General features: G+C 55.6%; 8 protein-coding genes across 8 annotated transcripts; 3 read left to right on the top strand and 5 right to left on the bottom strand.

Annotated features, from left to right (window-relative positions):
• Nucleotides 1-497: 497 nt before the first annotated feature.
• F5144DRAFT_14718 (uncharacterized protein) lies at nucleotides 498-2,829 on the bottom strand. The gene has a single exon (XM_066782440.1). The coding sequence runs from the start codon at nucleotides 2,623-2,625 to the stop codon at nucleotides 874-876; it is 1,752 nt and encodes a 583-aa protein (XP_066647959.1). The 5' UTR covers nucleotides 2,626-2,829; the 3' UTR covers nucleotides 498-873.
• Nucleotides 2,830-4,798: 1,969 nt separating this feature from the next.
• F5144DRAFT_479763 (Alpha/beta knot methyltransferase) lies at nucleotides 4,799-6,002 on the bottom strand (the record flags this gene model as incomplete). The annotated part of the gene is made up of 3 exons (XM_066785189.1): nucleotides 4,799-5,275; nucleotides 5,344-5,612; nucleotides 5,963-6,002. 3 exons carry the CDS (start codon nucleotides 6,000-6,002, stop codon nucleotides 4,799-4,801), a joined length of 786 nt encoding a protein of 261 aa, XP_066647958.1.
• A 1,837-nt stretch (nucleotides 6,003-7,839) lies between these two features.
• On the top strand, nucleotides 7,840-8,602 carry F5144DRAFT_477752 (uncharacterized protein; the record flags this gene model as incomplete). Its single annotated transcript, XM_066785061.1, has 2 exons — nucleotides 7,840-8,086; nucleotides 8,139-8,602. Coding segments are annotated over 2 exons (711 nt in total), but the record flags the coding sequence as incomplete, so codon positions are not given.
• A 2,137-nt stretch (nucleotides 8,603-10,739) lies between these two features.
• Nucleotides 10,740-13,517, top strand: F5144DRAFT_635656 (uncharacterized protein; the record flags this gene model as incomplete). The annotated part of the gene is made up of 4 exons (XM_066792617.1): nucleotides 10,740-11,280; nucleotides 11,348-11,835; nucleotides 11,903-12,240; nucleotides 12,294-13,517. 4 exons carry the CDS (start codon nucleotides 10,740-10,742, stop codon nucleotides 13,411-13,413), a joined length of 2,487 nt encoding a protein of 828 aa, XP_066647956.1. The 3' UTR covers nucleotides 13,414-13,517.
• Nucleotides 13,518-14,066: 549 nt separating this feature from the next.
• Nucleotides 14,067-14,848, bottom strand: F5144DRAFT_542816 (H/ACA ribonucleoprotein complex subunit 1; the record flags this gene model as incomplete). Its single annotated transcript, XM_066787205.1, has 3 exons — nucleotides 14,067-14,498; nucleotides 14,555-14,706; nucleotides 14,785-14,848. 3 exons carry the CDS (start codon nucleotides 14,846-14,848, stop codon nucleotides 14,067-14,069), a joined length of 648 nt encoding a protein of 215 aa, XP_066647955.1.
• A 526-nt stretch (nucleotides 14,849-15,374) lies between these two features.
• F5144DRAFT_14606 (uncharacterized protein) lies at nucleotides 15,375-17,109 on the top strand. The gene is made up of 2 exons (XM_066782430.1): nucleotides 15,375-16,448; nucleotides 16,506-17,109. The coding sequence occupies exons 1-2, from the start codon at nucleotides 15,468-15,470 to the stop codon at nucleotides 17,079-17,081; spliced, it is 1,557 nt and encodes a 518-aa protein (XP_066647954.1). The 5' UTR covers nucleotides 15,375-15,467; the 3' UTR covers nucleotides 17,082-17,109.
• Nucleotides 17,110-17,665: 556 nt separating this feature from the next.
• On the bottom strand, nucleotides 17,666-19,502 carry F5144DRAFT_14428 (mitochondrial carrier domain-containing protein). Its single transcript, XM_066782412.1, has 7 exons — nucleotides 19,295-19,502; nucleotides 19,131-19,213; nucleotides 19,025-19,047; nucleotides 18,656-18,938; nucleotides 18,126-18,597; nucleotides 17,987-18,063; nucleotides 17,666-17,920 (listed from the first exon to the last, which is right to left on the bottom strand). The coding sequence occupies exons 1-6, from the start codon at nucleotides 19,330-19,332 to the stop codon at nucleotides 18,024-18,026; spliced, it is 939 nt and encodes a 312-aa protein (XP_066647953.1). The 5' UTR covers nucleotides 19,333-19,502; the 3' UTR covers nucleotides 17,666-17,920; nucleotides 17,987-18,023.
• Nucleotides 19,503-20,198: 696 nt separating this feature from the next.
• F5144DRAFT_553700 (autophagy protein Apg9-domain-containing protein) lies at nucleotides 20,199-23,472 on the bottom strand. The gene is made up of 3 exons (XM_066787818.1): nucleotides 22,568-23,472; nucleotides 21,798-22,518; nucleotides 20,199-21,740 (listed from the first exon to the last, which is right to left on the bottom strand). The coding sequence occupies exons 1-3, from the start codon at nucleotides 23,215-23,217 to the stop codon at nucleotides 20,412-20,414; spliced, it is 2,700 nt and encodes an 899-aa protein (XP_066647952.1). The 5' UTR covers nucleotides 23,218-23,472; the 3' UTR covers nucleotides 20,199-20,411.
• Nucleotides 23,473-23,502: the final 30 nt, after the last annotated feature.

The following is a 23,502-nucleotide window of genomic DNA, read 5'->3' as shown; positions in this document are numbered from 1 at the left end:
GGTGAGTTGTGAGTGGGTTGGACCGACGGCAAAGTCCCCAAACAAGGCATTCCGACTATCGGAGCTGGAAGAGGGTTGCTGGTGGACAAAATATGGGGACGGCAGCCTGTCAGGTACCATCAATTTCCGATTTGAGAACAACCACACTGGTCATCTCTTGCCACTCTTCAGAGGCAGCAGCCATGATGCACGTCACGAAACTCGGGAAAGGCATTTCCAAAGGGGGTCCGTGATATCCTACAAGGAGGCACATACATAGGTGCCAAGCATGTCCAAGCATTTCGCGGGTTTGGATGGAGAAGAACGTGGCTAGTGAGAACCCAAGCAGTCATCTTTTCGAGGTACGAAATACTCCGTACCTCCATACTGACTGGAACCAGAGTATGGAGGTATGGTAAGCATGCGGCAAGTTGCAGGCACTCGAAACGTGGGGTTTTTAGTTAGTCAGATCTTTAAAACGGGTCACGGGTAGGGCCCGCCCCTGATGACGAAATGACGGACGGCGCGGATATCCCGGGTGACGGAAATCGCATTGAGCGTGGAGATAAAACGTTAGCACCCAGATATGAATAACACAGTATATGGAGGTCTCTTGACATTCATATAACTCAACAACATCTCTGACTACACTAGGTATATGAGGAACTGAAACCCATCACATAATAGTAACCGCCAGATTGCTCTGTCAGAGTCCAGATCTCATCGCCGGATCACTCTACAACCCCCTTCCTTGTATGTGCTGTATGTACAGAAAAGAACCAATGGGTGCCAATGAATCCCACCCCGAACACCCCCGAAGCAACCGCTCCGTTGACCATGAAGATATAAGAAACCATCCTGCATTTTCCTGGTATATACACCACCACAACACGTTCAGTAGTGCGATCGTCCACTCCTCCGCGTCCCAACACAGCTAATGCTGTCACTCGGCGCGATGCTGTCTGCGTCGCCGTCCTCGTCGTCATCATCGTCATCGTCGTCACCTTCCCACCTACCCGCATGGCTGTCTGGTAAGGGCATATGGTGAGACGACACATATGCAGCCTGCCTGCTGGCCGAAGGTGGAACATCGCGGGCCGAGGTGTAGGCTGGCATCCTGCTATCGGGAAAGGCCATGTCGCGGGCCGAGAGATACGCGGGGGCCCGGCTATCGGAGACGGGGATGTCGCGCGACGAGAAGTAGGCCGGCGCTCGGCTGTCCGGGGTAGGGACGTGACGGGCGGAAGAGTAGCTGCCTTCTCGGCTGTAGCTCCGGGGCCGGCCGCCAATTTTGTACGTCGTCGTAGTCGTCGTTACACGGCTGCCGGACCTCGAGTGCGAGCTGACATGCGCCGGTGCGCCGTAGGGGTCGGGTAGGGCCCCGCGGACCGTGCTGTTAGACCGCTGGCTCCTGCCCGAGGCGTAGCTTTCCCGGTCAGGGTTGTCGTATGTGTAGCTGCGTTGTACTACGGGCGGGTGCCTCGAGCCCTTCGAGCTCACATAGCTGCGATACTCCGCCTCGGCCCCGGCGTAGGGGTCTCTGTAACTCGCTGACTCACTGCGGGGCCGTGTGGAGGCCCGCGGCCGTGATGATGGGTGACGTCCCCGTGAGTCATCATAGATGTCGTCAACCTCCCTGCTCCGCGGCGCGTCGGCTTGGCTGTACCGCGCGATGTACTCGGGTGGGGGGCGACGATAATCTGGCGTAGGGGGATATCGGACCTTGTCGATGGCACGTTCCACCTCGACATATCGGGATTCGCGATCCGAATATCCGTCGTACTTTTCCGGAAAGGTCGACCGGCGTGAGAAATGCGGCATGTCGTAGTCATGCCGACCATCGCGGGGTTTGTCACCCTTGGCCATAGTGTAGAAAGCGGCTCCGGCAGCAGCAACACCGAGGAGCGTCCCGACGACAGCACCGGCGCTTAAGCCGTTGGAGTTCTCTCGCGCGGATGCGGCGGGTTCGTAGACAGAGGACCCAGCGGTGACACTCCGCCTGATTGCGGGGTGAGGTTGGTCGTCCTCCTCGGGATACTGGGCGTAGGACCGGCGGGTGGCGGTGCGGACAGACGCGCCAGATGTGGAACTGGGGCCGGCGGGCGAAGCGAGAGACGAGCTCGCGACGTCGTAGTTCCAACCTAGAATGCGGCTTGCTTCGTCGCTGGTTGACCTGGTGTAGCGGACGGTCGAGCCGTTGTATTGAGAGGGGTAATCTGGCGGAGGTTGATAGACAATTTCCATCATATTGCCAGCAACGTCAGTTATAAGCACACGGGTGCCGCCACCGTTGGTGTCTCTCCGTTGCGCGAATGCGCCACTGCTAGCAGCGTAACTCTCGCCCGCGTGGCGGGGGTGGGTGTCCCGGGCGTCGGGATTGGCCCGCAAGGCAAGCTCGTAGGAGGAGTCGGCCGCGGCCGCCGAAGGAGCGCTCAACGCAATGCGTGAAGTCCTCAGGGGCCGATCTCTACTCGAGATCACCTGCCGGATCTGAAAGATAGGGGTAGTCCGGGAGGCGTTTCCGTATGTGATGGAAGGGAAATGTCCGTCCTCGGTAGACAGGTAACGGAGGCCAAGGGGGTGTATAACGGCCGAGTAGAAAGACGAGGAGGAGGGGAGGTGGTCGACCTCCAAGAAGGGAAGCATTGGTACAATATAATTACGCCCAGGCGCGCCGGGTAGAGGCAGGAGTTGCCTTAGGCGGAGCGTAACAGTGCGGTCTTGTCGCACCGGGAGTCGGGGACAGGCACGAGGGGCCACAAAGACTCGACGCCAGCGCTCGAGATAGCCCCAGAGATTCAGGGCAGTGTGGCGTGAACGAGGCGGGCTGGCCGGGGTTCTCTCGTCGGCTGAGATCCAAGCAAAGCAAAGCAAAGCAAACGCCACGGGGCGGCCGAGCCTCACGAAGCCCAGCTAGGTCGAATGGGGGTGAGGAATAAACACCTCGCCTCGGGCTGCTGTTGGGAAAGCGTTAATCAAGCCGTGCCGCTTGTTTGCACACAACTGGCTTTGGAGGAACGCAAATCAGTCGCATCGGGAGTCACTCCAGCACCAGTCAAACTCTGTGCATTCGTTTGTTGAACCAAGGACAGCGTTGAAGAATTATGGGGAAGCGGCAGGCAAGCTTGGCCGTGTGCCAGGCGAAAACGGTGCTGCCCAACTTGGATTCGAAGAAGCTGGGCTGACACTCTGGCCCCGCAGCGGTTGGAGTCCAACGAGAGCGGACGTGACATGGGAGGCCTATGGGGCGACCGAATGGCAAGCATGAAGAGGCCGATCTCTGCGACCCGTTTGACACCGAAGCCATATCCCTTCAGCATCTGAATATCCAATATCCCGACAGCCCGGATAAGATCCCTGGGCGTCAGCACTTCAAGGGCAGCTGAGGAAAGTTGACTCTTGTTCAACCTCGATCTTCGACATCCAGCAAACACGCGCGGCCTGGATTGGATCGGGCGCCGGGTAAGCGGTAAAACCTCGCCCTGCTGTGCTGAGCTTGCGGGCTCAGCCGGTCGGCTGTGATCCCTGTCCTGGAAAAGTCGGGGGTGGCTGAGAGGAGGTGCCTCGCGTTTGCATGCCCTGGACGCCTGGATAGCATGTTGGATTGTCCATGTGCAAAGACAAAAAGGAGCAACATCCGGCACCACACTGATCTCAAACTCGCGCAGCCTGCCACGTCGGGCCTTCTCCAATTTTCTCCCTGGATCTCCAATGCCCCGCCTTTTTTTACCGACCGGGCCTCTCGGTGCCCTGCCACGACTGCCACAAGCTGCTCACTACCTACCTAAACGGTTCGATCCGAGTGGTCAACCAACCCCATCAGACTGCGAGTGTTAGCAAATATGGTGGTCAATGTTTGCTCAATACTTCCACACCTCATGGTCAAAGCCCCGGTGAGGAGACCGTCGTGACCGTGAAGGGCTTTGCTGAATGGTGGTGTGGAAGTACAGGTTTATTCCCCATCACAATTCTGTCTTGAAGTAGGTGGGGTGGGCCTCAGCAGCACAAACCCCTGCCTAAGCGCTTCATCTAGTATTCTGATTGGCCCAGTGTGTGTGCTTGAGAGGCCGCCCTTCTCAAGGACGAATCTTCGTCGACCAGACCCTCGATGAGCGGCTGCAGGGACTGGGAACGGAGGGGCTGCATTCACGGCATCGGCGAGGCGAAGTCGACGAAGAAGTTAAAGCGTAACACATGGAGAACACAGAGCAGACGGCCCAACTCAAATCGTATTTGCCAGCCCAATATCTCGACTCAAACAGAAACTTGTCCCCAATGCAACTCCATTCTCGACTCCATTGCCCTTTGACCACGCTCAAATTAGTCCGCAGCTCCCGGCTCGTCGCCCCGACGAAAGCAAAGCCTTCCCAAATCCCAGGGCCGGGGCTAGGTGCATGGTCGCTACGTGCTTCTAGGATGGTCCTGTAGGTCAGTTTGTTATTTGTACATCAAGCATTTAGAAGAGAGAAAAATTATATGGTGGAAAAGAAAGAAAAACGGGGAAGACGCGGGCCAAGTTGAAGTGGCACCGCGCAGACGACGAAAGCGTCTTGGGTTCCGTTGTTGAATGCCCCATGTTTTGGTTGCAAAAACACCGACAGCTCAAGCACAGATGACCCAAGTTCCGGAAGACAAAGGCCGTTAACCGCGATGTTGTATCACGGAACAGACACAATGCAACCGCAGCCCCCTTGAATGAAGGTAGGGAGCCGACAGATCTTTCCATCCAGTCCCCAATCCTTGTCGGTATCATTGAAGGCCAGTATGACGGCTGGCCACAACAGCCTCGCATCCATTATATTGCGGCGTGGCGTGCACCTTAGAGGATGTCCCAGCTATCCTCGGCGGCATGGCAGAACTTGCTGCACGCAACGCTTGCCGACAGGCTGAAGTTGCTGATGGAGATCTTTTCGTCCACGTAGGCGTCGGCGAAATTGTCCGCGCCCTTAGCCATGGCACCCACGAAGACGCAGATGCTCTCATTCGTTCCGAGAGTGTCGATGTAATCGCGCACGCGCACCATCGGCGCGTCAAAGCTGAGCGTGATCTTCCGGCAGTTGGAAGGCAGATGATCGGTGATAGGGTTTTGAATCACTTTGAGGAGTTTTTCCTGCGAGTTGGTTCCCTTGATCGAGAGGCGGTGGAGGAGCTGCACCATCAGGCCAGCAAAGCGCTTGAACGTCCGGGGAATGCGGACCGAGGGCGACACCTCGATAAGCACGCCCTTGGCAGTCTGGATGTAGATTTGCAGCTTTCCGGCCTTGTTTATCGGGGAATCGAGAAGAGTGAGGAGGCACTGCGATGCGTAGTCAGGTGTCAGTAGCAGCACAAGCCAAATCGGATCAAGCGACGGCTCATTCAAACCTGGTGTGTGATGTCCGGGCGCGCGTCGCTAATGTCCCGGTTCATCTTTCGCATGACGCCGATGTGCTCGTCGCTGTTGAGTAACGAGTACTTCTCCTCCCTCTGGACACCCATGCGGCTGACTCCGCCGTGCGACGCCTTGTAGGTTTCGAGGCTTGCATTGGACAGGACAACAATCAGTCGCTTCGAGTCCTTGTCGGTTGGTGGGATGGGAGCATGCTGCTCGGCCACCAGTTGTGGCAGCTCCGGAGGCGGGAGTGATTGGGTTCCTGCCATGTTGTTGGTCGAGTCAGAGGCCTGTGTATTTCTGCAGATGCGGGGGGAGGTTTGCGAGCGAGTTGAACATGCAAAAGGGAGATGTGATGCGAGGCAAGGTGGTTTTGACACTTTTGCCCCAAGCGGCCGGAAAGCGGGGTCCGTTGGTCGGTTGGGAATTTTTTTCCCTCCACAGTTTAAGGTATCCGAGTCCCACCACCAAGCACAAGGAAAAGGGTAAGGATGGTCCCAAGGAGGCCGAGGAGAGGTTTTAACCGTCAAAAGGTGGCCCTTGAACCAGACCACTATACGGCACTGGGAACGGGAGAATGTTAGAAGGGGGATGAGCGTGGTTCTGACTTACTCGGCCGCTTGCCCGCCCGGTATTCTGGTGACGACGACATTGTTGAGGTGCAACGCGGGATATGAACGAGAAAATATTTACAGGTCGCGGGCGTACTGTGTAATTTTGATTCAAGAGAAAAACTTCGGGCAAAATAGGAGTGATTAAAAAGACACTTGTCGGGTGCTAAGAGGATAGGAGCAGCTCCTTTAAAAGCGCGAGGAAAGGCAGAGAGCCAGGCGAGCGAAACTAACTTTCGCTTAACCAGGAACGCCGGGTTTCTCGCTTAGAGTCCGCTTATCCCGAGTTGGGGACCCCCGAGCAACGTCCATTATCGGGGTCCGAAGGTGCATGCAGCCTGCAGGCTGGCGGCGAGCGCACTCGCTTCGTCAACCCTATGCCGCCGACCTCATCGTCCCGAAACGGCGCGAGCCATGCACACATCCAAAACTTGCCACCCGGGCTCTCCGGGCAAATACATACATGCTTACGCTCCATATTAGGCAGTTAATGACACAATCGCTGCAGGAACTGACCAAGGAAGCATCGGACTGTTTTTCTCCCCAAGCGAGCGTCGCCAATTGACAGCCTTGGAGTAAAAGTAGCCGCAAAACTCCCCATTAGTCGCGACCGACCGTCGATAACCGAAAAGTTCCGATGAACCAGATAACTCGCGGATGTCCGTGTTCAACCACGTGCCCGGGCAACCTGACGGTCCTGTGTATAAAGCCCTGTTACCAGGAACATCCCATCTGCGCGGGAGCTGCGTAGGTGTGTACCCGATTACCTATTCCGTATATACATGTATGGACTTACCTTGTTGCTGTTGTTAAATTACCTATTTTGTCCATAGGTATCTTACCTGTATAGGCAGGCTTGTCCTGTTCCTGAGGTAACTTACCTATTTTGTACATACCGGTATAGGCTTTCCTTGTTCCTGCCACATGCTCCCCCAAGGGTCTGTTTCAGTTCCACCCGATCTCAACATCGGCTCAGCAATTCGGTCGAAACCTAACGGTCTGTCTGCCCAGGCCGCATTCTGGGTCACCGCCGACGCCGCGGCCGATGCTCGTATTTGCCAATGCCACCAGCCCAGGTTCAACAGATGAGTCAACAAAAATGCAACGCTTCATTCTCGCCGCCCGTGCCCCGTTCAATCACGCGGGGCATCGTTCATCAAACCTACCCCTCAACTGCCTTCTCTGACTACCAACCTCCCCGATCACCAGCTCCGTGAGCGGCCGGGTTTGGTGGGGCATGCTACCCTCGTTCCGGGTCCGGGCCGAGGCGGCCGGTGCTTGTCACATGGTGTGTTATCGGCGCGACTTTGAGGCTATTTCTGGCCTCCCTTTCAGGCTTCGACCAGGGGGGCCGCGACGGGCGCTGTGCCGTATTGGCCCCTTGGATGTGCACTTCCTATGCAAGCGTGAATATCTGGTCTCCCATCTGATCTTTGGGATGCAGACAGTGGCCATATTGTCCCCGCTTTAGCCCCCCTCCGCCCCCCTCCTAACGAAAAGGGGAGTCAGATCGTCCAAGCATCAGCTCGCGCTCTGTGACGACACCCTTCTCGATCAGCGTTTCGAGAGAGTTCTAATGCCTCAGACGGATGCAAGTGAACTAAGGCCACATGTAAAAAGTCGAACTCGACATGGCAACCAATATAACAGCCCCTGCCCGAGAGCTAGCTGTGCGATCATGGGCTCTTTACCCCTAGTCGTTCTTTGCTCTTCTTCCCCTGCTTTTACCCCCCGTACAACACTACCTTGTTCAGTCTTCGATATCTGATTCCGGGGTCACCACGCTGTGCGTGGCTCTTCCTTCCGTCCGACAGCTTACCACGCTCGCTTGCCGCCGAGTGGAAAAGCGGCTTGAGGCTTCCACGCTGGTGCAGAACTATGAGGACTCCAGGACTTCTTTTCCTTTGTAACCTGGCTCTCGTGCAGGCACAGGGCGACAATCAGGCACTTACGCTAGACCCGGATGTTATCCAGGCTGGATCTTTCACAGACGGCTCAGGTTCTCTGGGCGCCAATGCAGACCAGGCGCTATCGTTAACTTCGGAGAACAATTTTATCAACTTTTGCAAGGGACAAACGCTCACCAATGGCTTACAGATCACGGAGGGCTCGTGCAACGGCATTGGTACGTAACGCTGAGCATGTGGTGAAGAACAAGAGTGCTGATTGTTTGGCAGTGATGGGTCAGATTCCTTCTACCAACAACATGATCTCTGTGGTGATCACAAACCCGCAGAACGGTGACGACATCGAATCTGGCCAGGACTTTGATATTGAGCTCCAGACATCAAACTTGGAAGCTGGCTCCTTTACTAATGCCGCGGCAACCTACTACGCCGCACCACAACAGTTGGAAGGTGGCAACATCGTCGGCCATGTTCATGTCACCGTGCAGGACACGGGCTCGGATCTGAACCCGACCCAACCCCTAGATCCAACTCAATTTGCCTTCTTCAAAGGCATCAACGATGCTGGTGACGGACAGGGAAAGCTCTCAGCGGCCGTGACCGGCGGACTACCAGCGGGGAATTATCGGTTATGTACTCTCACCTCGGCGGCAAATCATCAGCCTGTCATTATGCCTGTAGCTCAGCGAGGATCACAGGACGACTGCGTCAGGTTTACCGTGTCTGGTAATGTTGACACTATCAATCCTGCGGCTAGCGATGGTGAAAATGGGTTGGCGGCGAAGGATCAAATTGCCCAAGCTGTGGCACTCGGTCCTGGTGCTCCCGACCCTGGCGGTAACGGCGATGGTGGAGATGGTGGCGGAGGAGAAGACAATGGTGGAGGAAATAACAACGGCGGAGGAAACAATAACAACGGTGGAGGAGGCAACAACAACGGCGGAGGCAACAACGGCGGAGGAGGAAACAACGGTGGAGGAGGAAACAATGGTGGAGGAGGGAACAACGGTAGAGGGGGGAACAACGGTGGTGGAGGCAACAACGGCGGAGGAGGAAACAACGGTGGAGGAGGAAACAATGGTGGAGGAGGGAACAACGGTGGAGGGGGGAACAACGGTGGTGGAGGCAACAACGGCGGAGGAGGAAACAACGGTGGAGGAGGAAACAATGGTGGAGGAGGGAACAACGGTGGTGGAGGGAACAACGGTGGTGGAGGGAACAACGGTGGTGGAGGGAACAACGGTGGTGGAGGGAACAACGGTGGAGGAGGAAATAACAACAACGGCGGCGGTGGAGGCAACAACGGCGGAGGGAACAACGGCGGAGGGAACAACGGCGGAGGAGGAAACAACGGCGGAGGTAATAACGGTGGTGAAAATGACGACGGCGACGGCGGTAATGGCGGTGGAGGGAATAATAACGGTGGCGGCAACGGGGGCAACGGGGGCAACGGAGGGAACAATGGCGGCAAGGGCAAGGGTAATGGGGGCAACGAGAACGACGAAGATGAGGGCAACGGGGGAAACAACGCGGGTGGCCGCGGAAAGGGAAAAGGCAACAGGACAAACCCCGAAGCCGCTTCGACTCCTGTGGCCTCAGAAACAGTCTCCGAGACGGACTCCCCTGCAGACCCCGTAGAAACCCCGCGAGCAGGGAGAGGGAGGGGGCGGACAGACCGTCTGGCACGTCTCTCACGCCGGCGGCGGTTCATAGCATGAGAATATAGGGGCGCTTGGGAGTGTGGGAGAGCGACGAGGCAAGGTCGGGACGGATTGTAGGCATTGGCCGTGAGCCGGGTGCGGGTGTTGTTAGACTATTAATAATTTTCATGTTTCTTTTTGTTTTGGTTTACGAATCATCAGATATATATGTACATATACCCCAATATTAGTACCTGTTCATTTGTAGGCAGCTTGCGGGGGAGCGGGCCTCGTCAATACCACCTGATATATTGATCATACTGCATCTCTGCATGTACGAAGTAGAGCGAGTTCCACTGCCACTCTGTCTGTGCTCGGTAACTACGGGGTTTCATTTGTTGTTTACTCAAGAGGACTGGCTAGCTGGGGAGCACAGCGACATAGCCATGTTCGACACCGGGGTGGGCGGGGGTCGCGCCAAGTTGTAACCTGACGCTTCTGAGATTGATAGTGAATGGTGAGGACCCGGGCGGATGGAGGGAGTGGTTCCCAGGCCACGTCATACGTCATTCGTGGGCGGCATCCAAGCCCGCAGCTTGGCCCAGGTTCCATCTTGGAAACCGCTAATCTACCATGGAAGTTCGTCTCTTCTCCTCGGTATACCTTACACCTGTTTACACTTCTGTTTCCCCATGGTCTCGACGCTTCCCACCCCGGGCAATTTGCTATGGTAAAACTTAACAATTTCCGACCAGGACGCTCCATTTAAGCTCATCAAGATCTCTTGCTTTGTTTTTTTTTTCGGTGGAGATTTACATTAACTCGCCCCTCTCCTGCCGGCCAAGCGCAAGGACCCCACTTAGTTGTTTTCCGTAAACGGAGAGTCCGCCAAGAAGCGGCCCCAAGTCGCCAACAACGACATCACCACACACCGTTGCCGGCCTGGTCTTGGAGTTCCCTTAGCATTATTTCCTCTGCATATTCTTCTTTCTTCCTGATCCGCCTGTCGTGTCTTATGTGGGCAGCCTGACGAAACCGCCATCACACGATCCCAACGGCATGCTGGGAAAGGATCACTGTTATCGCGAGGAAGACAGTGCGTTCCTCCCAGGTTTTATGCGATAGTGCGGTGTATTGCTACCCAATGCCGCGGCAGCTAACACTCTGCTTCAAGGCGAGCGAGCGCGAATCATAACTTGAACGCCATCCACGCTTCGCGCACCTCCAGGCCATGTCGACGGTCAAGGGCGCCGTTGCTTCCACACCACAGGCCAACGGGTACGACCGAACGAGCCACTCCCCGCACCCACAAGCCCAACAGACACACCACCACTCAGGTTCTACTGCTATCGAGGCGCTCCCCAATACTGCCGCAAATTCACAAGGCGACTATGGCGACCACCTGACCGCCCCTGCCTCTATGCGACCCGCCAGGTTTACAGAGGAGTGGGATGCTAGCCAGCGTGGGAGTTCCGTTGTCGATGACCAGGGGCTTAGCGGGATGCAACGGTCGGCATCCTATTCTAGCCATGGGGGTGGTGTCATTGGAGATGGATCGTCTTTGTCCCGTGGCAATACCCTCAAGAAGAAGGCATCGATTCGAAGGAGCGCGAGCCTGAAACGCAGCGGAAGCCGTAGGAGCATGAAAGCTGGAAGCGTCAGGAGTCTAGCCCTGCAACCAGCAACGGACCAGGACGAGATGCATAGCGCGTTCTATTGCCCAGTGCCAACCGCAGCCAACCCGACCGAGGTACTCGCGAATCGGTTCCAAGGTCCGTCTTCTGCGTCTTCTTGACTTGCTCTTTTCTTGTGTATGTTGCTGACACGTGTTGCTGGTAGCGTGGCGGAAGACGCTCAAAGACCTCATCATCTACTTTAGGGAAATCCAGACACACTACGAGCACCGGGCGAAATCGCTGATAAAATTGGCAAACGTATTGAACAACACTGCCACCCCGCCTGGGTTCCTTTCCTCCGGCGGCCTGGACGATGCATTGCAGATACTGAGAGGCTACAACAAACAAGCAATTGCCGAGGCTAATAAGGCCAGGGAAATCGAGGAGGATGTGATCTTGGCCCTCACTGGGCTGCGGAGTGATCTCCACCAAAAGATCAAGGAAATCAAGAACTTGTCGGGCGATTTCAAGAACTCGGTTGATAAGGAGATGGACAGTACTCGCAAGGCCGTCAATCAACTACAAGAAGCGCTCGGACAGAATGAGCTCGACCCTGCTCTGACCATAGGAAAACAAGACCCCTATATTTTACGGCTCGCGGTGGATCGGCAACTTGAAAGGCAAATCGACGAGGAGAACTATTTGCATCAGGTACATACACTTCCAGACGCACGATTATGCCTGGATATTGGAATGACTGACAGTAATCTTCACATAGGCCTATCTCAATTTGGAGAACTCGGGAAACGAGCTTGAGTCCATTGTCGTCGGCGAGATTCAGAAGGCATACAACGCGTACGCTGGCATCCTCAAAAGAGAATCAGATGCCGCCTACAATACAATCGAGGAGCTTCGCGCCGGGCCCGTGTCCATGCCCAAGGACACAGAATGGACGTCATTCATCCAGAGGGATGACCGTTTCGTGAACCCCGAGCTCCCTATGCGGTTAGCGGAATCCATCCATTATCCCGGCCGCGATCATTACGCTTGCCAGGAGATACGTGCGGGGCTTCTCGAGCGAAAGAGCAAGTACCTGAAGAGTTACACGCCCGGATGGTGAGTCCCCACCGCCTTAAAAGTCTAAGATGTTCAGCAGCTGACATGGTCAGGTATGTTCTCTCTCCCACTCATCTTCATGAGTACAAATCGGCAGATAAGACACAAGCGCCCCTCATGTCGCTCTACCTACCCGAGCAGAAACTAGGATCCCACTCCGCCGATGGCAGCTCATCGAATAAGTTTGTTCTTAAGGGGCGACAGACTGGGACGATGCACCGTGGCCATAAATGGGTCTTTCGTGCCGAGAGCCATGACACTATGATGGCTTGGTACGAGGACATCAAGAGCGTGACGGAGCAGACGCTCGAGGAGCGCAGTAATATCGTGCGCGCCAATAGCCGGAGCATTAGCCGGTCTTCACAACGGTCGTCCGTCAGCAGCGACGGTGTTGATGATGACGAGGAACCACCCTTCACAGCTACCGTAGCCTCGGTTAACCAACAATCAAGACAAGACGGGCTCTCGCGACGTCCCTCTGGTGGGCGGTTTCCATCCGATCTCCAGGTGAACGCACAAAGAGGTTTACAGGTCCCTGTCTCACCTCTTAGCGCAAGCTCCGGATACGGCGAAAGTCTCAATCACCATGACCCGTTCATCGCAACTGTACCCACAAGAAGCGACCTAGGTCAACACCCGCAGAGCCTGCAGAATCATAGCCAACCACGCGGGGCCGAGCCGGGGAATTTCCAGCGTCTTACTGCCATGGATGGCTCCATGGGTGGGCCAGTGCAGTTTCCTAACTCAGCGGCTACGACTGGGCCACAAAGGCGGAGTTTGCAGGTACCAGGTATGCCCGGACATTCGACTACCACAACACATGACGTATCACCGGTCGACAGAGGATACGATTCTCAAACGTGGGCCGAGCCAGTACCCATTCCGCTTCCACATCCACACCAGCAGCTCTCGTCAACTATGGATGGCGGGGGGAGCGAGATCTACGACCCCCAAGGAATTACGGCATTGGACAGCGCCCGTAATGGCAACAAGGTGGAAGCGCAGACATCTCGCGACGGGGAAAAAGCGGTAACCCAAGCGGGTGATGACGGCGTTATCGACAGTGAGGTTTCCGCGAGGCCTGGTGGTGCGATCCGAGTTGATAGCGCTCAGACGATCTCGCACCTCCATATCCCAGGCCAGTACCCTAGAGGATCAAACGCGGGGTTGTGATTCCGTGTCTTAACGTGCGGTTTGCTGCTAGATGCCTTATTTACCTACAATACCCTAGATTCGCGACCGATAGATCAAGCTACTCATTTTACCCACTGTCTTCTTTTCTTTTGCGCCACCATTGCCCAGCGCCTTGTGTGTATCAGGCCATGTAAAGAAAGTAAGCCATCAATGTAACATGATAAGCCTCTGGCCGTTATGGAAGCTATTAGGAAACAGTGTAGTGCCGGCGTCCTCGTCGATTTGAGGCCCACTGGCCTGGGGAGGTTGGAACGCATCGGAGGTTGAAACCGCCCCAAAACTTGACCTCCCCCCTTAGGTTTCTCTGCAGGCTTGGTAGTTTAGAAGCTGAAAAACGTGGCGGATGAACAGTGAGACTCAACCAAACGGCATCTGGTTCTACCACGCTGCACCGTGACATGTACGACGTAGATCTGGTCCAGTTTTACCACGAAATACAGCAAATAAACCCAAAGCCTGCCCATAACGCCTGTGTAGCCAGTCCAAGCATCCTCCGTGACAATCCCGACCTTGACGTTTTGGCTCCGCTCGAAAATGAGACTAATACCCGCCCAGTGGAGCACAGCACCTCGTAGTTATACAGGGCCCACACCCACTTCCGGAATTGGAGAGCGTGGTGAGAGTGTAACAGATTAGAACCTGCCACGACCACCGCCCCGGCCGCCACCACGCGAGAAACCACCTCTGCCACCCCGCGGCGCACCCCCACGACCACCCCCGAAGCCGCCCCCGAAGCCACCACCACCAAAGCCACCGCCTCCTCTTGACCCGCCGAAACCTCCCCTGCCGCCTCCCCTGCCTCCGCCACGCGAGAAACCACCGCCGGGCCCTCCACGACCACCGCGGGCTGCGCCACCGCGGCTGGGCTTCCTGACCTTGCTGACGGTTCCCGGCGGGGGCTTGGGCTTCGGAAGGAACCTCTCGAGAGGTAGGAGCTTCTCGCCCGCAATGTAGAACTTGTCGCCGTACTTGAATGAAGTCGCCTGGATGCCCTCGGAAGGCTTGATGGTGAAATAGACTTGGTTAATGGGTCCAAGGACCTCGTCGACCTTGCCGACTGCCGTCTATTATCGATTTGGTCAGATTCGGGATCAGGGAGAGCTGGATAAAAGGGTCATACCTTGTTCTCGAGGTATATCGGCGCATTGAAGTGCGGAACCTTGGGGTTTGTGGACTCGATCACCATCTCGCCCTCACAGGCGTGAATGAACTTGCCCATCTCGAGAACGGTAGCGGGAGGGCCCATGTCACGCTGCTGGAACCCACCACGTCCTGTATTTCCGTTGTCAGTTTCCATACGTTCTGTTCAATCTTGGGTTTCACCCCGAATTGAAACTTCTTCTGTCTTACCTCCTCCGCGACCACCACCAAAACCACCGCCACCGCGGCCTCGGGGTGCTCCTCTGAATGACATTGCGATTGGACGTCCGCCGTGGAAGTTGTGCTGACGGCGAATTTCGAGAGTTGCTTGTCCCTTGTGTCGTCAATTGGGGACCGGATTGTATGGAGCTAGATTCCAAGCCGATAATATTTTTTCGGCCCAGCAAAAGCGGTCAAACCTTTTTGCCGGGACCCGCAGCTCCCACTTGTACCCCACACCTTGGAACTCAGTTTACACTACTCGCGTTTTTGATACAGCACTGTGATATGCACTGTGAGGGGTGGCGCTAACGGTATGAGTGGCCTTTTCTCCAGGTACCCGGACGGCTTCCAAAAACAGAGTGGCCAGATTGCTTTGATGGACTCGGGAAAGTCCAGCGTGGTCAAAAGGAACGAGCTGCTGATCGATGCTCATGGTGACCCGGACTTTACAGCGTGTCCTCCACCATTGGACCAACGTCTGAGAAACATTTTGTTGGCAGACAAGTAACTAATCCTCTCAGCCTCGGGCTGCCCTTTTCCTCAGAGGTAATCCAGCCGATTCTGCAGCAAGCGGTCGCGCTTAAACGCCTTTCTCGCTTGCCAGACTTGCACACCTGGTCAACGAAGCGCAACGCCATCCCCTACCTCCCCGTTTCCTCACCTCCGCCGAGATGATGGTCCGCCTCTCAACACTGGCGCTTGCTGCCAGTATTTTATCGGCACCATCGTTGGTGACCTGTCTGTCGCCGTCCGACATTCCTGCCGATACCCCCGTTTCCAGGCTTTTGGCCTCGGCGCAAACCCATCTGTCGAGGGGTGAAACCGGGGATGCTCTCGTATATTACGATGCCGCCATTGCAAGGGACCCGACCAACTACTTGACCTTCTTCAAGCGCGCGACCACCTATCTTTCGCTGGGTCGCACCTCACAAGCCACCGACGACTTCCAAAAGGTCCTTTCCCTCCAGCCCGGCTTCGAGGGCGCGCACGTGCAACTGGGAAAACTGAAAGCTCGTTTCGGGGACTGGGACCTGGCCAAGGAACACTACCTGCAAGCGAAGAAAACGGAGGAGCTCGCGAGCCTGGAGGAGGCCAAGGGCGCAGCAACGCTCGCCGAGGCGGCCGCAAACTCGGAGAACTGGGAGGAATGCATTAAGCAAGCCGACGATGCCATTTTGACGGCGAACCGCGCATTGTCGCTACGCGAGTTGCGCGCGAGGTGCGCGTTCGAACGGGGGGCAATGGAAAGGGGCATCGGCGATCTTCAGCACATCCTACAGATGAAACCCGGCGATACATCACCCCATGTCAAGATTTCGGCTATACAGTTCTACGCGCTTGGGGAGTTGCAGGACGGCATGGCATCCATCCGGAAGTGCCTGCACTCCGACCCAGATTCTAAGGAGTGCAAGCGGTTGTTGAAGGCGGAAAAGCAGGTGGATAAGGTGATCCAGAAGGTTACCAAGGCTCTAGAAAAGAGCCAACACATGACGGCGGTGCGACAACTTGTGCCATCGGGGGATGACGAGGGGTTGATTCGGGAGGTCAAGGACCAAGTAAAGTCATTGAGGGAGGAAGGCACAATCCCCCGAGCAGCAGGGAATGTTCTAGTTGCGAAGCTGGTTGAAATGGCTTGCCAGGCTTATTATGAAGTAGGTTTACCTCCCGCCCTGTCACTCTTTCGACGGTCTCACTAACCTTTACACCAGTCAAATAGCAAGAAGGCCAAGGAATACTGCGAAGAGTCCTTTGAACACGACGAGAACTCATTTTACGGCCTCCTTTACCGCGCTAAACACCTTCTGGACGCGGAAGAGTTCGAAGCTAGCATCAACACCCTCCGCAAGGCCGCCGAAGCCCACCCTGGCAAGGAGGAGACCATCAACCCCCTTATGCAAAAGGCGCAGGTCGCGCTCAAGCGCAGCAAGACCAAGGACTACTACAAGGTGCTGGGCGTCGCGCACGACGCCGACGAGCGCCAGATTAAATCAGCCTACCGCAAGCTATCCAAGGTACACCACCCGGACAAGGCGGCCAAGCAGGGCCTCACCAAGGAGGAAGCAGAGAAGAAGATGGCGTCTATCAACGAAGCGTACGAGGTGCTCAGCAACCCCGAGCTACGTGCGCGTTTCGACCGCGGCGACGACCCCAACTCGCACGAGCAGCCGCAACATCACGGCAATCCGTTCGGCGGAGGCCACCCGTTCATGTTCCAGCAGGGTGGCGGCGGCGGTCAGCAGTTCCAATTCAACTTCAGGGGGTCTGGGTTCCCATTCGGAGCGTAATTTTTACGATTTTATATATTCTTCTTTATGCACCAAGAGGAAGGGAGTTTAGGTGTTAGTTGTGATGCGGAGCCGGCTGATAAGGCTTTACGCAAGGTAGCAGCAGCATTGGGCGTGGTTCGTCTCGCTGGTGAGGGTAGGGTTGTACTTTCGTTCGGTACAAGCGTGATTTTAGGGAGCGCGTGGATGAGGTGGGTCGTTTGCCGCCCTGCCTCATAGAACAGTGTGATACAGAAAAGTGCAATAGTAAAAACATGTACAAACACAGCAACTTGGAGCCACCATTGGTCATTTTGAACGGGAGGTCACCCGCCTTGAACAATCCTATCTCTCATCGCGCCATTCTTTCCTTAGAAGCAACCGATGAGTGAGAAATGTGTTCTTTCCTGTGGACCTGTCCCATGCTTACCTTTTCCGGCCCGCCCCCATCCGATGTAACAGTGGCAGGTCAAGCTAATGTAGCCCCTCAAAACTATCCCCTAGGGTTTGGCAATGCCAATGCTGACATTTCCGAGTGAAGCCGGTGGTGGTCAGAGCTGGCTTGACTTGATGGATCGGTGATGGTATGTGAACACGCTATTGCGGGCGGGCAAGCAGCCCGTGTCCAGGTTGGTATTTAGCAGAAACGCCCCTTCAAAATCTAAACCCACCGGGCGCGAGAGACAACAAGAGATTATGTACACAGTGCTGAGCTCCAGCACATGACGCCAGGCTTTTCCCGCCGGCCAAATGCTCGAGGGCCCGAAGTGTATCGTGTCGACCTCGAATTCGCAATAAAGCGAGGGTTTTGCATCGTATCACTTTGGTGGATGAATCAATTTATCCTGGCCGCGAGGTTTCTACAAGGGTAAGCTAAGCATTAGCCTAGGTAGGGTAGGTTGGGTTGTTTGGGGGCATGCAAATACCTTCATTCAGTTAACCCGTCACATCTCTGCGTTCCCGTCATGAGGCTGACTTGGTATTGCGATGAATGAAGTAGGCCCTATGATTACAACCTGGTTAGCGTCACTGCTTAAACCTGGAAGATATGTCAGGGATGCCCACTTCGACGCCTCGTAGGCAGACCAGCAGATGGCTGTGCTGGGCATGGTGGTCAACACCCTCGGCCGCACGCCCTTGAAAAAACCACGAGCGCCCTCTCGTTGGTATAATAACCGGCAGCCGGCCATGAACCCGTTGACTGTCCTGAGTTCGGCGTCCGTAGCGCTGCCGCGCGTCTGAAGCATCGTCTTGATCACGTCCATGGGGGTCGTGAGTGCGGCGGCAAAACCGCCCGCCACCGCTCCCGCCAAACAGTGTGTTACGGGATCGTAATTCTTGCTAGGATTCATCGAGGTCGAGATAGATTCGTAGGCAAGGAATTGCAGCGCCGTGAAGGGGACGGTCATGGAAAGGGTCGTCGGGTATGAGACGTAGAAGGCGGCAAGACCCTCTTGCCTGTAGACGTATTTCGCGCAGTCGAGCATGGAGCGGTACATCTTCGCCGAGTTCTGGATCTGCATTCTTTGCTTGATGACTGCCCAGAGGTGTTTAGTAGCGACCAACTGAGGGGTACACACTGGGAGGAGACGTACCGTCAAAGGGGTTCATTAACGCATCGCTGGCGATCGTTGCGCATGCGCCACTGGTTGCGGCGGCTAGAGGGTGGTGGACACCGGCTTGGTTTCCGCCCATTACGTGCTTGACAGCTTCATAGGTCGCGAAATAGACAGCGTGAGCAGGGCCAGCTCCAACGATCACGCTGGACATTCCCCGCCATAAGCTCAAGACACCCTCTGTCTTCGCCATCCTGTATGTAGCCTGGATCACTCCCGTCCCAACGGTCGAGGAGGAAGGGTTGAGAAGCTGCATGCGTGTCTGCGCATCACGGTGGAACTGGTCAGCGGTGCTGTCACATCGGCTGGCGAGGATGTTGGTATAGTAAGGATGCAGCGTCTGCTCACCTTGATCGCATCGATAGGGTACACTACACATCGTGTTAGCGCCTGGCTGTAGGAAGGTGGGGGTATCTGAATTTGGACGCCGATATCAAAGAGAGGGGGGACTCACTTGCGCAGTGCTCCGCAATACCGGCGAAAGCGCCGGCAGTCATGTTTTGGAGCAACGAAAAGTTAGGTGGGAGCGATTCATAACTTCAATCGTGTTAGCACTTCGTCATCCTTTGGCAGTAAGTCGCCTGGTCCATCGTCGGCAAACGCAGGGCGGCGACGCACTCGTAGTCCTCCACGGGCTCGGCATTTGGCTGAGCCATTGGGGAAGCCACGGCTCCCGGCGCGCCTACGTCGAGAGCCAGGGTGAAGGTGGGTGTTGTTGTGAGGGGAAGATTGGCGGGGGTGCGCGACCAAGTTTCTGCGGAGAGGCACCAAGTGACGCAATGTAGGGAAAAGTGAAGTTCTGTTTGGAGTCGTTGTCACCACAAACTGCCAAACTTTAAGCCCGCTGTTCGAACCGCTAATGTCTTGGCGGCTACGATGCGCTCAAGAGCAGTGTCCAGGCCCGGATTTGACAGGTGTATCTTGCCGTAGGCCGCGCAAGATGGGGAGGGGCGCAAAACGGAGATCCCCGTCGATGATGGTGTTGAGGCTGTGACGATGCACAAACAAGCTCCGAATTTTTCTATGACCGTTGTCGGCTTTGTTCCAAGAGCGCCCAGAAAAAATTGGGCCTGTTTCGGTCACGGAGGTCGGGGAATTGAGAACCTCCCACGGGCAATCAGGGGTGGCGGGCGGCAAGAAAGCATTGGTTGCTGCCCCGCAGCCCAGGGATTTAGTGGCTTCTTTGGTGGGTTCGATACCGGAGATGCCCCGACTGATCCGTTTTAGCGTCCGCACTGGCACGAGAGCCCTCGGCAAAACAGCCTTGCAGCTTTCTTATCAGATCCGTGGCGGGCCCCGCCTCCGCCGGGGCCGAAAGGTGGCCGACCCTTTCTCCGAGGCACAAACGAAATCAACGCAGCGAGGAAATGCTTGAGCTCGGTCTTATCTGTTGGCTATCTAACAAATTCCTGGGGAAGTGCTGACTGGACAACTTAAGCCGCGCGTCCCTGAATTCTTTACCCAACGGCCGTCATCCTCTTTCCGAAGCTGGTAAAACCGGGTGCCCAAGGCTGACAACCTCTTTTTTTGGTGACAGGGACCACGCACCACGCGGCAGGGAGGAAGGATGATGTTAGCTTGGAACGTCACGTTTTCGGGAAGTTTGGCCACCGTTGGTTCGGCCGTATCGGCCATACGGCCGGCCTCACTCTCATCCATAGAATGCGAATTTTGAACAAGTACTGAGTATCAATAAGCTAATAAAACGATGATCCCCAGCACCGCCATCGCTTACTCATCGCACTCCTCCCGGTCTGCGGTTCAGTTGCGCTTGGTTGAATTGATAAATCATGTGAACAACTCCGGCTTCTGGTGGTCGACTGGTTTCTGCTGCACTGTTCTCCCTACTGAGCGTTCGGGTGGGTGATGTCTGCCACGCCGATTCGTCGAGGGCGCCCCCGCTTTCGTACGCTTCCTCATAATCCCGTTGCCTCCCAACTTCACTAACCTCACCATCATCTTCAAGACCTTCTTCGATAACGCCCTGGTAACCCGCGCCGCGTTGGTGGCGAGGCGTGTGTATGCTTCTGCCGGCGAGGAGCGTATTCGGCGGATGATGATGTGGGTCGAGTAAGATGGACGCCATGGGTGATGGCTGTGGCAGTGCTGCGCCGTACCGCGCTTCCCTGGCTAAACCCCCACCCCTCGCCCGTTCCCAGCCCATCCTTGAGGTTTGGAGGTCGGTTGCAGGCGGCGGCGAGTTTATACTTGGCCAGGCTGGCGGCGGATGGAACTGACTCCGAGCCCCCGGCGGTAGATGCGATGCCGCTCCGGTCCGTGGGTTAAGGGCGTAGTTGCCGTAATTGCCCATGAAGCCATAGTAAGAAGCTTCCATCTTCCCATGTTTCGTCGAGTAGTAATCGTCTCGAACGTCCGCATCCCTGCCGTCTTTGATTCCATCGCCTTTACCAATGCCCTTCTTGAAGTCGAATTCGGCGAAGGTGCAAACGTAGCCGAGTCCGTCAACGTGAATGGTAAATTCTCTGAAGAAGTCGATGATGTGGTCGCTAGACCTGGGAAGACTAAACAACAAAACATAGGGGATGCTGAGGATACTCAAGATTTCCTCGAGGAAGATGACCACCTTGGGTTTGTACAGCTCCGAGAACTCCAGCTTGATGTCAAAGCTATGGAGTCTGTCTTTCCAGTGATCCGGCTCATAATGAGTATATTGAATGACATTCCGCATAGCGAACTCGGGATCGAAAACCGAATTCTCTTCCGACGTCATACCCCGGGCGGTTGCCCAGATAGCTCCGAATATGGCCGCGTAGAAGACAACGTTTTTGTCAGGGGTAATGTCAAAGTGCATGAATAACTCGGAGTCGATGATCGAGGCAAGCCCAAGGACGGTGGCCAGAGAACCTGAAATGAAAGCCACCGTCCAGGCAAGCATCTCCGTCTTGGCTTTGGGAAACTGGTCGATGTAGTGACTGGCGAATGGATGAGACATGCCGATCCGTTTCCGGAACAGATGGGGTAGTTCGTTGAACTCTCGAAACTTCCACTCGGCGAGCGGCGTGTATGTTCGAGCCCCTAAGGCAGACGGAGTCTTATGGAATTCCTGCGAAACGTACGTAGTTAGCGCCTACGCACTCCCTAATGTGACAGAGCTACCTACATGGAAATACATGAGGAAGTAGACGACTAGAAGGTAGGTGGCGAGGAAAGGCGAGAGAAAGAGGACCATGGTTCCGGTAAACAGGAATCGTCCGCGGAGCTTCGAGCTCAGTTCGGCTCGGCGTTCGGAGCGGATAAAATCCTGGTTGACTTGGTTTTTCTCGTCGAAAACAAAATCGACGATACTGAACATGAGGAGCCACTCCATGGTGCGGGAGAAGAACTGTCGATTCTTTAAAAAGGGTAGAGGGATCGTCAGGTTAAGGACATCCTTGTTGATCAGCGCAATCAAGTAGTTTTCTCGCCTCATGAGACGATTGGCAATGTCCGATGCGTCGAGCCTCTCCTTGGACTGGCTGCCGAGCCATTGCCGTTGGGTTGCTGTCAAAGTTGTTGCTGTCTTGGGGTTGTGATCTCTTAGTGCCATGATGCGGGCTACTACCTCCTGCCACGTAATCGTTTGCATGTCTTGGTCGGGGATGTCGAGCAGGTGGAGGTAGAACTCGCGGATGTTGCGTAGCCGTCCAAGATCTAAGAGGTATTGGATCGACTTCCAAATGAAGTAGAAAGCAAACATCCACAGGCCGAAGCTCCAAACACCCGACATGTTCTTGGTGCACTGAGGCACGAGGACCTGGGAAAGCCTCTGGCTACTAGGAAACTTGCTATAGTCTAGGCACTGAGAGAGAAAGGTCAAATAAAAAGCGACGAAGGTAACGTTTCTGCGGCACATTAGCTCCAACCCAGAAGACTGGCGGCCTCGCCACTTACACGAGATGCAGGGCCCGTTCTTGCAAAATACACCACACGCCATGGCCAATATAGTAATCGTAGACTTCCTTGATGAAGTTGTCGAGATTTGAGACGTTAGCCCATCTCCACTCAGCCTTCTTCTTGGCGTTGCCCGACACCACCCCGGCGAACACCGAGTTCGGTAAACGGTTGTCGTGACGTGATGGCCCAAATACCCCATCGCCGTGCAGCCGCTGATGCGTTTGGGCCGTCTCCCACTGGGCGCGAGCACTTGGTGGCCCCGGAACAGCGGCCGGCTGGTTTCCTCTCTTCTTTCTAGACTGGCCGGCAGCTAAGTCTACCTCGTTGCACTCCACCAGCAACGAGGCCGGAACGTCATTATCACCTTCATCCTCTTGTGATATCCAGGCAGACCGCCGATCCTTGCGTGGTCGGTTATTTGGTTGCCCGCGGCTTCTTGGGGTCGGGCTAGAGACCCCACCCGCAGTAGTGCGGCTATCTTCAACCCCGAGACCTTCGGCGTTCTCTAAATCATAATCGTGAAAGTCGTGATTCAAGTTTTCTTCGTCTAAGAGACCCTCCGTATCCCCTGCCCGGCCATGGAGGTCCTCATAAAATGGCCGGCCCTGCCTTGTTGACGCAGGCTTAGGAAAGGGATTGGACGCCATTACGGACTAGCCTCGAGGTATGGCTCGGCTGGAAACGTTCGGTGGCATCGAAGAGGATGTGGCGATGACGAATGTTGGGTCTTGGTCGGAAGGCTGATCGGCGGCTCTTAAGGGACGTTCGCGAATGTCGAAAAGTTCCGATGGGCTAATGGATTCTTCTGTTGGAAAGGGAATTTCAAGTTACTGCGGACCTGAAACGCCACCGGGGCTTTGCGTTGTGTTGGTGGTCAGGAGGTGCTGCCCTCAGGCGGGCTGCTCGTTGTAAGAAAGGTGCTGCCCTCAGGC

This window comes from Chaetomium tenue, assembly GCF_020726465.1.
Source record: "Chaetomium tenue strain MPI-SDFR-AT-0079 chromosome Unknown F5144scaffold_1, whole genome shotgun sequence".
NCBI classification, from domain to species: Eukaryota; Fungi; Ascomycota; class Sordariomycetes; order Sordariales; family Chaetomiaceae; genus Chaetomium; species Chaetomium tenue.
Note: the sequence above shows the minus strand (reverse complement) of the source record. Positions and strands in the feature narration are given on the sequence as shown.

Coding starts and splice junctions, on each gene's coding strand:
- F5144DRAFT_553700 (XM_066787818.1), bottom strand. CDS start 23,217: ATGGCGTCCAATCCCTTTCCTAAGCCTGCGTCAACAAGGCAGGGCCGG. Junction 22,519..22,567: donor GAACGGGCCCTGCATCTCGT/GTAAGTGGCGAG, acceptor AATGTGCCGCAG/AAACGTTACCTTCGTCGCTT. Junction 21,741..21,797: donor ACTTCCTCATGTATTTCCAT/GTAGGTAGCTCT, acceptor TACGTTTCGCAG/GAATTCCATAAGACTCCGTC.
- F5144DRAFT_14606 (XM_066782430.1), top strand. CDS start 15,468: ATGATGGTCCGCCTCTCAACACTGGCGCTTGCTGCCAGTATTTTATCG. Junction 16,449..16,505: donor CTTGCCAGGCTTATTATGAA/GTAGGTTTACCT, acceptor CCTTTACACCAG/TCAAATAGCAAGAAGGCCAA.
- F5144DRAFT_14718 (XM_066782440.1), bottom strand. CDS start 2,625: ATGCTTCCCTTCTTGGAGGTCGACCACCTCCCCTCCTCCTCGTCTTTC.
- F5144DRAFT_14428 (XM_066782412.1), bottom strand. CDS start 19,332: ATGGCTCAGCCAAATGCCGAGCCCGTGGAGGACTACGA. Junction 19,048..19,130: donor TATTGCGGAGCACTGCGCAA/GTGAGTCCCCCC, acceptor CACGATGTGTAG/TGTACCCTATCGATGCGATC. Junction 18,598..18,655: donor GTTAATGAACCCCTTTGACG/GTACGTCTCCTC, acceptor ACCTCTGGGCAG/TCATCAAGCAAAGAATGCAG.